This window comes from Bidens hawaiensis, unplaced genomic scaffold (genome assembly GCF_021521415.1).
Source record: "Bidens hawaiensis isolate Kalapana, Puna unplaced genomic scaffold, B.hawaiensis_p1.1 tig00028623_1, whole genome shotgun sequence".
NCBI classification, from domain to species: domain Eukaryota; kingdom Viridiplantae; phylum Streptophyta; class Magnoliopsida; order Asterales; family Asteraceae; genus Bidens; species Bidens hawaiensis.
Window position 1 is genome coordinate 246,596 of NW_027494691.1, and position 17,946 is coordinate 264,541.

Sequence of the window (17,946 nt, forward strand, 5' to 3'; positions counted from 1 at the left end):
CATACGAAAATTGAAATCGCTTTTAAAGTACAACAAGATAAAAGTCATTTTTTTCACTCTTGCAACTTTTTTGTTTTAAGAATCATGGATGTTAGTTAATTGGTTACAAAATAAAACACAAGAAATATTGTGACACTGACTTCAGATGACCCCGATACATGATATGACATAAGTCATAACACAGGTTATTAACCGTAATTAGCCCTCTCTTACCTTTACACGTTTTGAATTCTTCTAGTTAATACAAAATTATTTTACCACAGGGGTAAACTTTTGATTGAAAATAATAATTATAATATTCGATGATAGTGATTGTGATGATTGCTTTGTTTTTACTTCTCCTCCAAAAAAAACTTACCTTTTCTCATGACTTGTTTTTGTATGTTTTGTTGAAAATAAGCCTACAAAATAGTAGATGCCCAAGGTGTGAAAGTAGACCATGTTTCCATAGTTGGAGCTTAATCGACAAAAATTCAACAATCACTGGTACATGCTTCTATGGTGAACAAAGTAACATGTCCAATTTCCATCACATAATTGAAATGAAGACAATCCCATCAAAGGACCACACGCATTACCTCATATTCCTTTAATTAAATGCATGTGTATTCACTACTAAAAAAGGCTATTACCGATATGAGCTTAACAATAACCCACACGTCATAAATATTTTTATCACAAAAGTTTCAGTTGCAAATCTGTCTCACATGATGCGAAGAAAGATATTAATTATGTTGTGAATTTGTTTTTGTCGCAAAAGTATCGGTGGTTGGCCTCTTAGTTTGTCTCAAAAAGCCTTTGTGACGTGTCTATAACGTTAATGCGCCGCAGATAGTTATTTATGTAATAAAGTTTATATTATAAAAAATCATCAAAACTTATTAGTGAATTGAACAAACACGAACATTACTTGTGCGTGTGTTCATTTGCTTTTGTTTAACCACACACATATAAGATGCTTATGTTTAACCAAACGCATAAAAGACATGGTTGTTGTTTTCATTAGGTAAAAATGGTAAGAAAACATACTATGAGTGGTGAGAAAGGACGATTATGACTTGAAATTTTTAGAACTAAAGTTGCTTGCTTGAGGATAGAGCTAGAATTTATAATGTAAATGGTTTTCTCAATTGGAGAGTACGTGTGCGTCTAGGCGTTACCACATATATACAATGGACAAACATAAATTAACTTAAACCAATCGTAACGGACTATAAGAATGAATTACGGGATGTTTGTTAAGGTAACAAAGTTTTTGCTCATCTTCATTCATTTACTTAAACCAACAAAATATTGTGTTTATATATTCGTTTATTCAATTAATAGGCATACATAAACAAAGTATTCATGTTCCGAGGAGCATCTCCAATGCATACGGTTGCAAATGCTTATAAACATGTCACGTATGCTACCACATTAAATTTCCACCAATAATTCAAACACACTTATTTTCTCTTCAATGCTACGTTCACTTTCAAACACCCTTTTAAAAAAATTAAAATAGTATATACATTTTTGTGTGTGTATGTATATATTGGTTGCGTGTGAGAGGGGTCCACCACTATCTCATTCAACTGAGTTTGGAATTTCGGGCAAACACCCTTAGAACCGGTCATTTGATGAGGCGTTGGATTTTATGTTTGCCATTAAGCGTTAACGCCCATCCGTCTAAGCCTAGTTCTTTAGTTCTTTTAGCACGACAACTCACGTATTCTCTAAATCTACTCTTAAATTACACCTATTTGTTGACCACGAGACTTAAACCCTCCCATTTGAAAAGACAAACTTTTTTCAACACCTTGATACCACTATGTAACATCCCGAAATTTCGAGACAATATTAATTATATTACTTAATAATAGAGGGAAAGTTTACTCGGGTTATCAGGAAATAAATAAAATAATAGGAGTTGGTATGGGTCGGGCTAGTGTCGGGTAATGGATGTGGGTTATGGACTTGGATTAATAGAGATGGGTTAAATGAGAATGGGCCTTAGGTCCATGGGATTTCAGGGATATAAATATCCCCTAAACCCAAAATATCTTTCATTTTTCACCAAACTCCCTAACACACACACCAAGCACACCCAAAACCGCCGCCGGCCGGGCCGAGAAAGAAGGAAGGATCGAGCGAGGTCCGGGTAAGAGAGAAAGATTAGTGGTGATACCAAGATAAACGGGATCCAAACAAGCTCAAAAGGTATGATCCTTGATCTTGGAAGTTTAAAGATCCGAGCTTTTAGTGTATAAACGACCAAAAATGGTCGGGAAGTGTAGTGGGTGGTATTGAACCTTAACAAGGGTGTTAAAATCGCCCGAAATGTTGATCAGAAACCGAAACAGCGGACATCTGGGCAACTTCGCCTTCATCTGGGCAACTTCGCCTTCAAGCGATGAACTTCGCCTGCAAGCTAAGTTCGCCTGATGAACTTCGCCTGCAAGCTAAGTTCGCCTGATGACAAGTTCGCCTGAGGTTTAAGTTCGCCTGATGATAAGTTCGCCCGAGGTTTAACTTCGCCTAAAGCTAAGTTCGCCTGAGGTTTAACTTCGCCTAAAGCTAAGTTCGCCTGAGGTTTAACTTCGCCTAAAGCTAAGTTCGCCTGAGGTTTAACTTCGCCTGAAGCCAAGTTCGCCCGAGGGTTAACTTCGCCTAAAGCCAAGTTTGATTAGAAAATAAATTATTAAGCGATAAGTTAAAGTAAGCTAATACTAGGCCACCAGATTAGTTCAGACGAGTATTGATACGTGTAACTTGTACAGTCAGCCGAGCTCAGATAGAGAAGGGATTTACAGCTATCAGAAAAAGAAGCAGAATTCAGGTGAGTTTCTAGCCCCATTCCTTGTTATGTTTTCGGGGCTGTGTGCATACTCGATGTGTTGTTAATACATTTATCCTAAGTGATAAGTGTATGTCATATGTGATATGTGTGGTAGATATGAATGATTGTTTGTCGGAACGCGAACGATCTTCGGATATTGCGCGTACTGTCAGGTTAAAAAATAAAGGTACGAACATTATATATCGAAGATGTATGAATATTTCAAATGAACACTTGTCGGGGCGTGAACGATCTTCGGATATTGCACGTATCGACAAGGGGTATGGTTGAATGAATGATGTAAATAACGCCTGGAGTGTTCTTATGTTCTAATGTAATTATCGTATATGTGAAGTATGTGTATATAGGTACACGAATGGTATGTGAGTTCTATGTTCGACATGGTAAGTTAGGACGGCAAATCCCTCTAGCTTCTGTCGGACATAGACTCGGCAGGTGATGGCGTAGTTAAGGACTGCGAGCCTTATACGTGATGTAGATGATAGATGTAAATGTAGATAGGTGTCAGCATAGGAAAGGGCTGTGAACCTTATACGTGCTGGTTTTGTAGCATAGGGGAGGACTGCGAACCTCGTACGTGCTATGAGTTAGGTTGCAACATAGGGAAGGACTGCGAACCTTGTACGTGTTGTGGATGTATGTCAGCATAGGAAAGGGCTGTGAACCTTATACGTGCTGGTTTTGTAGCATAGGGGAGGACTGCGAACATCGTACGTGCTATGAGTTAGGTTGCAACATAGGGAAGGACTGCGAACCTTGTACGTGTTGTGGATGTATTATGGTATAGGGAAGGACTGCGAACCTTGTACGTACCATAAATGGTGAACATAGGTAAGGACTGCGAACCTTGTACGTGTTCACGACCTTGAGTACAGGTATAGATGGTGAACTATGAACGTACTCTCGGCAGACTGAGGTTGGTGATTGTAGATATGTATGTATGTATGGTAGCAAGTATGTATGTAGAACAGAAGGGTAACTAGTGAAGTATGGATACGTATCTACGGATATGTATGTATGTGTATGTATTGTATGGCGTTCGATTAACTAGAACTCACTCAGCGTAGCTGACTTTTAGTATGCACGCAGGTGAGCTGATTATAGGGTTAGCATGAGGATGACACACGGCATGGATTGAACGGCTGGCATCTGAAGAAAGAAGTAAATATGTTTTAAATATAAAGTTTTGTGTTATGGTATCAAAGAAAAGACTTAATGTTTTGTAACAAATGATTGATGTTTTATATTCCGCGAAAAGTTTTGATAAACTCTGATTTGAAGAACTGTGTTTATGAGTAAATCCGACGCTAAAGTAGGGTCACCGGGTTCGGGGCCTTACACACTAGAAGGTTCACGTTTCTAACAAGTGGTTCTTCTAACAATTCAATGTAAGCTTCCTTAGGCTTTTTTTTTTCTTTAACGGCCATTTGGAAATCAAATTTAATGTAATTGATAACATTATCAAATTTAAATTGGATTAGTGAATATTTAAATCAAATTTGGAAATCAAAATAATAAAAACAAAACAATCGCAACTTCATATTATTTTCTCTTAAATATATTTTGCTAGTGTCTTGGTAAACGAAAGTGATTGGGCCTTTGGATTGAAACATAGGACTAGCAGGCTTTTGTTGCTAATCATAGGAGTGTGACTTTGGGTTTCATAAACTACCCATAATGGGCCGGTTATGCAAAGCGTTAAAGACTACAAAGGGCCGAGGGTGGGGTATGTTACGCCTAGAGGTGTACAAAACCGTTTTTTTTACAAGCCGAACTGGTTTGGTTTTTGCATATTTCAAACTGGTTTGGGTCAAACCGGTTCGGTTTAGAAACTGTTTATGCATAGAAATAGCCAAACTAGTCCAGACCGGTTCGGTTTTAAACCGGTTTGATTGAAAAATACCCAAACCGGTATACGAACTATCGGTTTGGGACCGGTTTGGTAGAAACCGGTCCGGTTCGGTTTCTGGTTAACCGATTCCAAATCGATTTTTTTATACACCTCTAGTTACGTCATTCAATTATTCAGTTATTATCCAAGTACAAAAATGCACTCCATTTAAGTTAATCAGCTCTAAGTTCTAACCTCTAGTGTTTTTCCTTCTAAAGGTGGAATTGAGAGGTCAAATGGATTAGTAGCCCATCAGTAATTCAAATGGTTATTTAAAAAAAACTACGCAAACTTCTGTTAGTTTTAGTCGGTATTTACATGAAATTTAAACTTTTTTGTAAGTGGTACCCCCAACACCCATAGCATCACAAGGGGGTAAAACCTTGCAAGCTTGAAATACATTGGGTTTTTGTCAATCCATTTCGTATCAGTTGGTTCCATGCAGGTGTCATAAGCCTGATCAAAATAGTAAGTTCGAGGTTGTACTACCGTCAAAACAGACAATTTTTATTCTATCAACTCATTATTTGTCTTTGAAGAATTTTAAAAGTGATGTGACATTAATAACCGATTGGCAATCATTTTACCTTTTTACAAATTTGCAAAGGCACGCAATAAATAATTAGTTGGCAAAGAATACAAATTAATCACCAAAGTTAGGCTATCAGTACAAGCTTATACACACCATTGTGATCAAGCTTGTGACACACTTACATGGAACCAAACTGATGGTCAAAATCCAAATGGATTGGTTATCACTATATTTGTGTCAAAGTTTGCTAGGTTTTGTCGCCATGTGATAGTTTGGGCAGGGCCGGTTCAACGAATGTGGAAGCCTAAATCGATACAAGATTTTGGGGCCTTTTCATGACAATTGTTAAAAAAAAAAATTTGTTTATTAAAACTTTTTAACTCGTAACCTATATTCTATAGTAACAACTAAGCCTACCACAACACTAATACATTACTTTGAGTTTACTTTACCCATTATAATATATCTATATATAATATTCTTTTAGACTTGGGGGGCATTAACTAATTTGGGCCTAAAGCCTTAACTTGTTTTCGCTGTCCCACAAGCCACCCCTGGGTTTGGGTAGCGGGTGCCCGCTGATAAAAAAATTTGTACTCACTAATATATATAGAGAGAATTACAATTTTTGGGTAGCAATCTAATGACTACTATATTCAATCTTCTTCATGTCCGGTCTAACCTCTCCGTTTTCTCGTAAAACAGTTTGGAAAATACGTCGGCGATATGTTTGTGAACTGTTGACCGACTCTAAAACATTTTCTGAAATTTTGTTAAAATACAAATATAATTTTCTGTACGACTTAGCATGGTATCGGCTCTTAGTGTGTACCACTATAATACACACACAAATCAACGGTATCTCAGAACTACGCCCATTAGAGATATGGTTTGAGACTGACGCATAGCATACCTGCTACTTGTCAATTATGTATGGACACATACTCATGTGCATTTAATTTGAGTACCTCTATTTTCTATCTTGTATTATAACGTTTTATAAGCGTTTTCAGGCTCTTCAAGATAAACAATGCATTTGTCTTTTTAGCTCTAAGGCAAATAACATATTTATCTTTTCAGATTAAAATCAATTTATTCAGACTCTTTAAGACAAATAGTATATTTGTTTTTTAAGCTTTAAGACAAATAACATGTCTGTCTCTTCGAAGTACAATCAGTTTGTTCAGGCTCCTTAAGATAAACAGTATATTTGTCTTTTCAGCTTTAAGACAAATAACATATCTATCTCTTTAGAGTAAAATCGACTTGTTAAACAGTTAAACATATTCACCTTTTAGCTTAGTCGGTAAATCTGTTTAAAGGTTTTTTTGTTTGTAAACCAGTTTTGACTCTTCTGAAACAAACACCAATTTGTTCCATAAGAGTATGGCCATTTGATAAGGGATAACGTATTCATGTTATTAAAAGTTTAGATGTATCCACGCTCGTAAAAAGATTAAACAATTAAACGTACTCACATTGTTATGATGATCAGTTGAACTGCTATATGCTCTGATGAGTTACCTCAGACCTATACTATGGGATTAACTTTGTTTAAATATTTAGGTCGAATGATCTAGATCTAGACCTTTAGTCTAATTTATATAGTCTTAAATCATGATAACTTTTTTGCCAGAGTAAAGCATTTAGGCCCATAGTCTTTTAGTTTACTTACCAATGATATGCTACGTTTCTTATTCATGAAGAATCGTCTATTTGTAAATATCTTCATGTTTTTTCTTCAAGAAGAAATGCCATTTTGACTATAATCTTTGTATGTAAACTTTACGTTTCTTCATCATGAGGAAGGCACCTTTGTTTATGAAAAGCTAAAAATATATATTTAAAACTTTTGAAGGTTTAGAATACACCCTAGACTAGGGTCTAAGCTATATATTTAATGAACTTAAGCGGAACCCCAACCTTAACACGGGTATAAGATTAAGATCGAACGGGTAACACTTCTACTACACGTCGGGTGTTGGTGGTTCATCAAGATTTCACTGGTTAGCACGTACTTCAAGGCCTAGGGATTCGCCGGGTCGTCGTAAGGGGATTGGGGCACGAAACCCAATGTTGTGCGTGTCTGGATTTGAGTTTTGTGTTGTGGAGTGAACACCCGACTCCTCCCTTTTTATAACCGATTTTAGAATCCATTGCGTATCGCAATGAAGATAAATGGGGGCTATTGTGATACGTGACGCCGCCTTAGCTTCGCTGCCTCATCACTAGACTCCCCACGTGGCGCTGAGTCATCGCTACGTGGCTCAACATATGTCTTGGTTACTTAACTATCACTTTGCGTATCACGATGGTCAAAAGGGTAGGTCCATCGAAGTAGCACGACACCACCCAAATATCATATGCTTTACAGGTCTTTTGTGTATCGTGACAGACACGTGTTTTCATTCGTCGTGATGCGCAATAGACAACTACATTTTGTTTTCTTGTTTTTTTTTGCTGGTTTTTCATAATGCGTATTCCAGGGTTTTGTTTTCTTGAACTATGCCTCTGATATAGTACATATACATGGATACAATCTGAGCCTCGGCGTAATTTTATCCATAATTGTTATGACGTTTTGGTTTATTTTGGTTATATAAATCTTTTCTTTTCATTTGTGTTTTGACTAGCATTTAGATTTTCATATGCTAAAGAGTTGGGTTTCTGATAATAAATGGCGTAACAACAATGCCTTTTTAACAACAACCCGGTGCAACGCAAACCCAACCAGGCCAAAAACCCGGTTAAATACCCGACTTGATTGTTGACTTTTGTTGACCATGTTTGAAACAGTTCATGAAATACTTGATTTGCACACCTTGGCCGACCCATCTATTTTCCGTGGGCTCCCTTTTTGTTAAAATCCAGCTCAGATGGGCTATAGTTTTTGGGCCTTTCTCTCAGTCGAATCACCATTTCCGACCGGATCTCCGACCACTATATTCTTCTCTACGAAGCAAAAAAAAAAAGAAAAGCAAACCCACCACACTAGTTTTCTTTTTCTTTTCCTTAAACCGATCTAAACCAAAACATAGTCCACAGCAGTCGACCAATGTCAGTAGCACTCGCAACACGGCGACGGCGGCCGTCGGAATCCGATCGGCTGTTGCCGTCAACGTCAACGGACGGTTACACGAAGGTAGATAAGCGGGCGGATGATAAGGCAGCAGCAGGAGGTGCTGAGGTGGAGAAAGGGCTGACGTGGGCATTTCCTGTATTTGCCCTAGGGTTGTTTAGGTACATGAGCGCAACCACCAATATTATTCATGACTGTGATGAGGTCTTCAATTACTGGGAGCCTCTTCATTTCATACTTTACAAATCAGGCTTTCAAACTTGGGAGTACAGGTAATTAATTATCCTGATATTATTATTATTATTATTATTATGTATTGATTGTTTGATTCAAATTGAAGGGCTTAATTTAGATTGTTTAGTGACCATGAGACTATATAAGTTTGGTGACTAGAGATAGGTTAATCAAGCCAATTGACAGTCGCCACGTGGCCACTGCTTCGGTTCTAAAAATCCCTGCTAGGCGCTGACTAATCGGTGATTAATCGCTAGTCCCCTCCCCATCACCTGACTAGCAACTAGCGATTGATTACTACAACATTGGCTAAAAGTGAAACTAGGGCTAACTAAATATTATGCAATAATGCATGTTTAGTGATTAGTGTGTCTTGTTAAATTTAATTGTGACATCTATACATAGTTATCAGAGGTGCAAAGGATGAGCCTTGGGCCTAGGCGCTTAAAAAATGAGGGTCGTACATAACTTAAGCAGACATTTTTTGAGGGATAGTTTTGGGCGAATTTCAGGCCACTTTTCGATGTTTCAAACCAGTTTGCTCGGAATTTGCAAAATTTTGTTGAAAGTATAGGATTTCGTCGGAATCTTGTCAGAATTGGACTGGAGTCTGACCGTAATTTCACCCGAAGGTCGCCGGAGGGCCTAGATAGCAGCAAGGCGATTTTCGTGCACCTTGCTTCGCCTGAGGGCCTAGGCATGTGCCCGAAGGGCTTTTGACAAAGTAGAATTTACATAATGTTACTAATGAATAATGATCAGATTTTTTTTCTAGAATATGAAATCCATTTGATTTTCTACTTATGAGATCGTATCTGTGTTTTTGCAGTTCTGAGTTTGCGTTGCGTTCGTACCTTTATCTTCTGTTTCATTATTTGGTGGGCTTGCCGGCTTCAATGTGTTATAATTGGCTTGAAGAGGAAAAAGTACAAATTTGAATGCTTGTTCAATTTAGGACTTGTATAAGTTTCTTAAGGTCCGGTTCGTTTCAAGGATTTGGAAGGAATTCTAAGGAATGGGATTTTAAATCCCATGAATTGATATGTTCGTTTCATTAATGAAAGAATGGGAATGGAAACTAAATCCCATCAAATCCCACATTTCATGGGATTTTAAAATCCCACATATTTTATAAGGATTGTTATGGAAAATTAAGGATTGTTTTATTAAACCTAATAAGTACTAGGGTGGCAAATGGGTTGGGTTGGGTCGAAACTCGTCATGGGTCGAAACGGGTTAGGGTCGGAATGGGTCAACTAAAAAGGGTTGTTTTGGTTCTGTCGGAACGGGTTCGGGTCAGAAAGGGTCCGGGTCGGAATGGTCAAGGTCAGAACGGATCAAAACGGGTTTCGGGTCGAGGTTTTTTTTTTTTTTTTTGAAGAACGGGTTTCGAATCAAAACATTTTAGTTTTTTTACATTTTTCGTTTTTGATTTATATTTTGAGTTATGATTTTTTTATTAATTTTTTTGAATTTTTTTTGGAGGGGATTTTATTGTTAATAAAAACCCTTCCAAAAAAATTCAAAAAAACTAATAAAAAAATCATAACTCAAAATATAAATCAAAAACGAAAAATGTAAAAAAACTAAAACGTTTCCGCCTTTGCCCTCGTTCTTCAAAAAAAAAAAAAACCCGAGAATGAAGAAGATTCTCATTCCAATACATATTAACCAACCAAACGCATGATAGGGATTCTCAAACATTCCATTCCATTCCAATTCCAAATCCTTTAAAAAAATTCCGTGAAACGAACGCGCCCTAAGTGTTATCTCATTAACATAATTGATTTAATTTTGATCTCATTTCAGGTAAGAGTATTTTATGCTGTGAGGATATTTCTAGGCCTTATCTCTGTCATAACCGAAGCTGCTCTGGTGGTAGCAATTTCCAGAAAATATGGAAAACGCCTTGCTTGTTATACACTTGCGTTATTGTGCTTAACAAGTGGTTGCTTTTTCGCTAGCACAAGTGAGTACTCATTAAACTGCTTTAACATTACTTGATGACACATTAATATGTCTTATTAATGACACATCAATGCAGGTTTTTTACCGAGCTCGTTTTCAATGTATGCTATTTCCCTATCATCAGCACTGTTTCTTTTTGGTAGGCATGCGACAGCTGTCGCTGTTGCAGCAACTGGTGTGATTCTTGGTTGGCCATTTTCAATCCTTGCATTTCTTCCCGTAACAGTTTACTCTCTAATTAGAAGGTTCAAACAAGCATTTATTTCAGGAGCACTTATTTCTATTACCCTTTTGGTACGGAATATTCCTTCGTTTTGGTACTTGTAATCTGAGGTTGTATGATTATTTGTCCTGAATTTTTAAAGATTGTATTGGTGTGATTGTATGAAATGTTGTGCAGACACTTTCGGTACTTGTGGACTACCATTATTATGGGAAATGGACATCATCTGTTATGAATTTGTTGGTGTATAATGTGGCAGGAGGTGGTGAGAGCCATTTGTATGGAACCGAAGGACCGTTATACTACTTGCAAAACGGGTTTAATAATTTCAACTTCGCACTTATTCTTGGTCTGCTTTTTGTGGCCACACTCCCGGTTACAAAAAAGAAGTATACTCCCGACTTGTTAATCGTGGTGTCCCCTGTTTATATCTGGTTGGCTTTCATGTCTTTGCAGCCACATAAAGAAGAAAGGTCAGAATTTAGTGAATTTATATTGTTTGAAAAGTATATAACAAGGAGTGTCGTAACTTTGACTCTTTGACTTGCAGGTTTCTTTATCCTATATACCCTCTTATATGTGTTGCTGCTGCATCTGTCATTGAAAGTTTTCCAGATTTTTTTTATGAACGTTATAGTACCGAACAATCTCTGCTTTACAAGGTAAATCATAACTTCATATTTCATTTGGGCATGATGAATTCATTAGCAATTAACCTTTTGCATATGCAGATTGCTAAATATGTAAGACCCGTAGTTCTTGGCTTCATATTATGCCTTTCTCACTCTAGAACATTCTCAATCATCAACGGTTATTCCGCTCCTTTAGAGATTTACAAGCACTTTGAACATCATGATGATGCTGGAACCGGTAAGAACCATTTTGCAGGCGTTTCAAAACAGGTCGGGTCGGGTTGACCGTTTTGTTGACTCGGTTGTCGTGTATGCAGGTGCAGTGGTGTGTGTGGGAAGTGAGTGGCACCGCTTTCCGTCTTCATTCTTTATTCCAGATTATGTGGGTGAAGTTAGGTGGATCGATGATGGTTTCAGGGGCTTACTTCCTTTTCCATTTAATTCAACTGTGGGTGGGACTTCAGCAGCACCATCATATTTTAATAATAAGAACAAGGCATCACCTGATCAATTTGTAAGCTTCTTGTCAGCAATTTCCTGTACACGCGACCGTTCTTGTTGCTAACATAAAACAGGTTTTTTATAATTTATTCTGTTTTAATCTGTCAACAGCTTCAGGATGTGGAAAAATGTGATTTTCTTGTTGAGCTACAGCTTCAAAGACCGGTTCTTTCTCGAGGCTCTGACTTGTCAAAATGGGAGGTACTGTTTATTCTCTTAAATTGTTAAATATAATAGTAACATTTTGTAACAATATTTAAAACATTAATGAATTTAAATCAGAGAAATGAAGTGTATGTACGTTGACCTGATTTGACCCCTGTAATAATGGACGTTTGTTTTGTAGGTGGTTGCAGCATTGCCATATCTAGATAGGGAATTTTCACCTCCTTTATATAGATCATTCTTCATACCGTATATGTGGGAAGAGAAAAATACATTTGGGCTTTATAAATTATTGAAGCGACACAAAGAGCAGCTGTAGATTGTGCAAGCTGGTGACCACCACAAAAATGAGATTAGATTCTGTTATATTACTAATTTTAGGATAAACGCTGACCTTCCTGGTTCCTGCAACATGTTGTCTTTCTTTTGGTTTTTGTTGAGTCGGATGCTGTCTTTATTGTGGAGTTTCGTAATATAGTATTTTGTTTTGAAGCCATTTTCGTTAAAAGTACGAGTGAGTATACGGCTGTAATATGCTCGAAGAATATGATGCGAGGCCTTATCATGCTCGATGTTATATTATGGTTTTCAAGTTAGCCCGTGCGGTTAGTTACAAGCATCATTTTGTCAGGATTTCCATCCAAACTCTTTTGTCAGTCGATCTCTCTAGCGAAACTTGAAATGAGACTAAATTGTTGACAAAGCCAAGCACACTAGTGCCTCCTTGTTTCCTTTTTATTTTTAACCACAAAATCTGGATTTAATTACTTAATACACTAAAACCTAATCTTTTGGTCAACATTTAGGTTAACATAAACAGAAACCTTTCTTCTCAATTATAGTATTTTCCTCTCATTTATATTAAATACAACGAAAAAGCATTAAAATTCTTAGCCAGACTTGAATGTTTCAAGCATAACTTCAAGGTTAAACTTGGATAGTTAGATATGACCATAAAAGATTTGACTATTGAATTATAACTTTGTCAACAAAGCTAACATTGAACCAACTAGGATATTACAAAACTATACTAGTACCAAGAACACATTGTGATGGTATGACATATTAACATTCCAGTTTGAATCAATGAACTTAATCTGGAATGTTAATATGACATTCGTTAAACAAATGCCATGGTATAGTATGAGCAAGTCAGTGAAAGAAAATGTAAAGAAATCTCCTTGATGCTCTCTTTATTGTGTTGAATATGCTAAGACTGTCTATCATCCTTAAACTCGAGTGCACATAAGAATCCAAATTTTACAATATCATGCAAGCAAAAGGTTGACCGTTATCTAGTGGAGTTGATGCATTGTGAAAGTCATGTTCCGTGTTTCCTATTATGATACATTAACAAATCTTTTAGGACTGTAGTAAAGATCAAACAAGTTTTGCAGTCATATATTTTATAATATAATAAACAATGGACTTGGTGTCACGTATTATAAGTTCTCGATGCATCCACACAAGGGAGTCAAGCTTGCTGCAAAACTTGTCTAGTCAGATACATTCTCATATACAAGCTTGCTGCAAAACTTGGCTGTTTGTTCATTGGTAGAACTATGCAGAAGGACTATGCATTTTTTTTCTAATAGGTGTTAAGAGATTAAAAATTTTTGTTTGTTGATAAAAGTGAATACTGTCTGTTAGCTGCTTTACAATAAAATGGAAATATGCATAATTTCCTTGTGTTTTTTTATGAATGCTGAGCCTGTGGACTCTATAGTCTGTATTTGCTCTTAATGGTGCAAGTGAGGCGCCTGCATATAAAGAGTTTTGATATTTATCTACTTTTTTTTTCTTAATCACATTTAGATATATGAATTCATTGATAACAGTTCACAGGTGATATTTTCTGTTTAGCCAACACAATAATTATCATGGTTAGATAAAAAGGACCGATGTATTATCTTAGTTCTTCGAGTTTGAATCAACAATTTGAGGGGTGAGTTTATGGACTTGGCTTTCAGTCAATGGTATTAAACCCTGAGATGAAAACTAAAGGGAAAGAAGTCTCATAATCCCACATCATTTGAGTGAAGAAAATATATATGAAGGGACTGCCTATAAAATTAGCCGCCCAAGAAGAAGGAAAGCATACCTTTCTCGGCCTTTTGGCTAAGATCAAGTGTAGTATCTGTTCTTATCAATTTAATATCTGACATGTGAGCCATCAGCTCACTTGATATTAATCTTATTTTTTATGGGGGAAGTCCCATCACAATGGCTTGCTATTGGGGTCTTTAAGTGTCGCCTTGGTGTTGCACTACTGCCTTGGCCTGGCGCACCCCTCCAAATCTTAGTCAAAACTTTTTTTTTTCAAACAATTAATTCAACATTATCTTAATGATAACAAATAAAATCTTTTAAAGACCTATTTTTTAAAAAGGTTTAGTAGCTCTAAATCTGACTCCTTTTTAAAACTAGTTGAGCTATTGTTTCTCTTTACATTAGAGATTTTCATGCTAATTAGCGCTTATTTATGTGTCCAAGTAGGATACCTGATATGCAATTTATGGGAACTTCAAGACTGCTAATTTGTTGCAAGCTGGTTTCTTTAAGCCTGACCTGTTTGTGAATGCATTTTCACGGTCCTAAATTTGAAAACTTGCGTTCAGTCTCTAGTTCTCTGAATAGGAGAGAGCTAAGGTGTCTTTTATATAACTGAATGAAATCTTACTGGTTAGCCCAGTAATAATATATTTCTTTCTGGAGTTCATACTGATTTAAAACTTTAAACGCATGCAGCATGATCATTCTTGGTCATTATGTAGCAAGGGAACTCTAACTGAAGTTTAGTTATTGAGAAACCTGTGTCTCTTTATTATATGGCATCGATCTCCTTGGTGGAACTAATGATCATTTTATCTCAATGTATGCTCTCCCAATGGTTTGTAACTCTACAAATGTCACTCGTTACTTTCATGTCTTCCTTGCATGTTTAGGGACAAGTTGCTTCCACAAGTTGTTTATACAAATCAAATAGGCACGCCATGTTTTTTAACTACTTTAATATTCTCTAGTACTTGGAAGGAAACCACACGAAGAAAAGACACTATGAACCCTATGGAATTTCTTACGATCCTTTGGGTTCTTGAGTATGCTACCAACATATATAAGTTAGAATCTTGATTGGGATTAGTCAGGTTGATAGTGGTTCTTAAAAAATCAAAACATGAAAACTAATTTGGCGATCCAAGCAGAATATTCAGTTTGTAAGTTTGTACGGAGGCAGTGTGTGTAATTTGTATGCATCCCACTTTAATTGCCTTCAATATTGAGTTTGAAGCAAGTTTTAGGTACCTTCAGAAACAGATTTTGAGTGTTAGTTAATGTCGATCACATATTGAACTCTTTATGATCTTTGATGTGTATTAGACATTAACAAGCATTGCTTATGTACTTCAAATTATACAAAGATGGAAGGTGAAAACACAAAGTGTAAGAAAAAGCTCTCGGAGTCCCACATCGGTTGAGTGGAGAATACAAAGATGAAAGGACTGCTCATATAAGCAGCAGCCGAAGAAGAAGAAAATCATACCTTTCTTGGCCTTTTGGTTAAGATCAAGTGTAGTATCTGTTTTTATCGGTTTAATATTTGATATGTGAGCCATTGGCTTCCTTAATATTAATCTTATATTTTTATGGGAGAACTCATCACAGTAGCTTGCTGCCTGTGGTTTTCAAGCGTAACCTTGGTGTCGCACTATTGCCTTGACCTGGTGCACTCCTCCAAATCATAGTTGAATTTTTTAGCTAATAAATTAAATAAATTATTATTTTATTTACTCTTTATTCAAAACCTTCTTAATGTTAATCAATAAAATCTTTTAAAGGACTAATAATTGAAACGTTAAGTTTTAGTAGCTCTATCTAACTGCTACTTTTTGAAACAAGTTGAGCTACTGCTTCTCTTGACATTAAAGATCATTCTCTTTGCTGGTTATTAATGTTTCCTAGTAGTATGTACTTGATATGCATTTTATTGGAACTTCAACTTTAAGCCTGTCCTGTTTGTGAATGCTTTTTCCCGGTCCTAAATTGGAAACGTTGTGTTCTGTCTTTAGTTCACAGATGTAGAGAGGTATCACAATTCACCAGGGACTTATGACCGCTGAACTTGGAGTGATGCTTAGGTATCCTTTGTATAACTGAATGAAATCTTACTGGTTAACCCGGTAATAATATATATTTTTTTTCGAGTTCATACTGATTTTAAAACTTTAATGCATGCTAATTCGGTCATCATATGTTTACGAACAGAATCTGGCAAGGGAACTCTGACAGAAGTTTGTAGGCTTGCACTGAGGCAGTGTGTATAACTTGTATGCATCCCACTTAAATTTCCTTCAATATAAAGTTTGGAAGAGTAAGTTTCCGGTACCCTTAGAAATGGATTTGGAGTGTTAATTAATCGGCGAACAAATGATGATGAACACTTTATGTTCTTCATAGTTTATTAGACATTAATCAGCATTGTTTTACGATCTTTAAGGCTAGGGATGGCAATGGGTCGGGTTTAGGTATTTCCAAACCCATACCCGGTTATAAAAGTCCATTCCAAACCCGTCCCAAACCCGTCGGGTTTTAATCGGATAATTACCTGTCGGGTTTCGGGTTTTTCCCATCGGGTTTTGGGTTTCCTATCGGGTTTTGACAAAATACTTGTCAAATATACCCGGATCAAAACTAGTCGGGTTTCTATGGGGGTTTTGACAAAATATAACTAATCGATTACAAAGATGGTTACCATAAAGATAAAATATCTCAAATAATTGACATAAACAAGTTTCGACAAATAATATATTTGGAATATAGTATATGTATAATATAATAAGCTATATCGGGTATATAATCAGGTAAATGGGTCTATGCTATCGGGTAATCGGGCCGGGTAATTGGGTATATTAGAAATCCCAAACCCGTCCCAAACCCATGAAAAATTTCAAAACTATTCCCAAACCCGTCCAAACCCTAACGGGTCGGGTATTACCCGTCCCATTTATGTCGGGTATCGGGTTTTCCCATCTGGTTCGGGTTTCATTGCCATCCCTATTTAAGGCTAGTGTTGTTAGATATTAATCAGCATTACCTATGGTATTGAATTTTGAGAGATGAGGGCAAAAGTTACACTCCCACATCGCCTGAGTGAAGAAAACATTTACGCAGGTACTACCTATATAATTAGCGGCCCAAGAAGTGAAAAAGCATACCTTTCTCGGCCTTTTGGTTAAGATCAAGTGTACTACCTGTTCTTATCAGTTTTAGTTTAATATCTGATATGTGAGTCATTGGTTCACTTGATATTAATCTTATTTTTTATGTGGTAAGATTTGTCGAAGTAGCTTGCCGCTTGGGTCTTCAAGCGTTGCCTTGGTCTTACACTACCACAAAGGCTTGGCGCACCCCTCCAATTTTTAGTCTCAAATTATTTAATGACATGTTACAATTGTTGTGCTGAACTGAGAACAAAGCCTGTTTTAATTTGGGGAGTGGTACACATTTGGTTTTTTGGTGCCGTGGGAGTGTTAGATTCTTGGTGCATTCTGAACGAATGATGCTTAACATGTGACAGGTTTCTGACAGCTTAACGGTTTCGGTTATGTTTTTAGTGTGGAGCAAACAAGTTAATCAATATAGTGCCCGAGTTTCCCTCACAGCTCGACCCGGATGTGGACGGCAATTATATTTATGAAGATTAAGTGTTTTTCTAGACTGTATGCTGCTCTATGTTGGCTCTTGAGTCCTATGATTTGGTTGTGTACATGAACCTGCTTCCAGACGGATGTAACAAAGTTAGTTAGAGGGTGGTTGGCATTTGGATTTGAAAGTTATTGTCTGATCATTGGTTTTCAATTTTTCATGACACAAATAATCAGTTT

At 36.7% G+C, this 17,946-nt stretch overlaps 1 protein-coding gene and 3 non-coding genes across 4 annotated transcripts; all 4 read left to right on the forward strand.

The window, feature by feature from the left end:
* Positions 1–8,299: 8,299 nt before the first annotated feature.
* On the forward strand, positions 8,300–12,404 carry LOC143577477 (alpha-1,2-mannosyltransferase ALG9-like). The gene is made up of 10 exons (XM_077061303.1): positions 8,300–8,613; positions 9,405–9,501; positions 10,385–10,544; positions 10,620–10,837; positions 10,944–11,239; positions 11,317–11,428; positions 11,498–11,636; positions 11,716–11,912; positions 12,011–12,100; positions 12,246–12,404. Exons 1-10 carry the CDS (start codon positions 8,318–8,320, stop codon positions 12,381–12,383), a joined length of 1,743 nt encoding a protein of 580 aa, XP_076917418.1. The 5' UTR covers positions 8,300–8,317; the 3' UTR covers positions 12,384–12,404.
* A 1,757-nt stretch (positions 12,405–14,161) lies between these two features.
* On the forward strand, positions 14,162–14,357 carry LOC143577481 (U2 spliceosomal RNA). The gene has a single exon (XR_013143115.1). It is a non-coding gene; the product is annotated as a U2 spliceosomal RNA (small nuclear RNA).
* Positions 14,358–15,601: 1,244 nt separating this feature from the next.
* On the forward strand, positions 15,602–15,797 carry LOC143577484 (U2 spliceosomal RNA). Its single transcript, XR_013143117.1, has one exon. It is a non-coding gene; the product is annotated as a U2 spliceosomal RNA (small nuclear RNA).
* A 1,476-nt stretch (positions 15,798–17,273) lies between these two features.
* On the forward strand, positions 17,274–17,475 carry LOC143577482 (U2 spliceosomal RNA). The gene has a single exon (XR_013143116.1). It is a non-coding gene; the product is annotated as a U2 spliceosomal RNA (small nuclear RNA).
* Positions 17,476–17,946: the final 471 nt, after the last annotated feature.

Bases quoted from the DNA above. Each gene is read 5' to 3' on its own strand.
- LOC143577477 (XM_077061303.1), top strand. From the start codon at position 8,318: ATGTCAGTAGCACTCGCAACACGGCGACGGCGGCCGTCGGAATCCGAT. The intron at 11,429-11,497 runs GTAAATCATAAC...TTGCATATGCAG, and splicing joins AACAATCTCTGCTTTACAAG to ATTGCTAAATATGTAAGACC. The intron at 11,913-12,010 runs GTAAGCTTCTTG...ATCTGTCAACAG, and splicing joins AGGCATCACCTGATCAATTT to CTTCAGGATGTGGAAAAATG.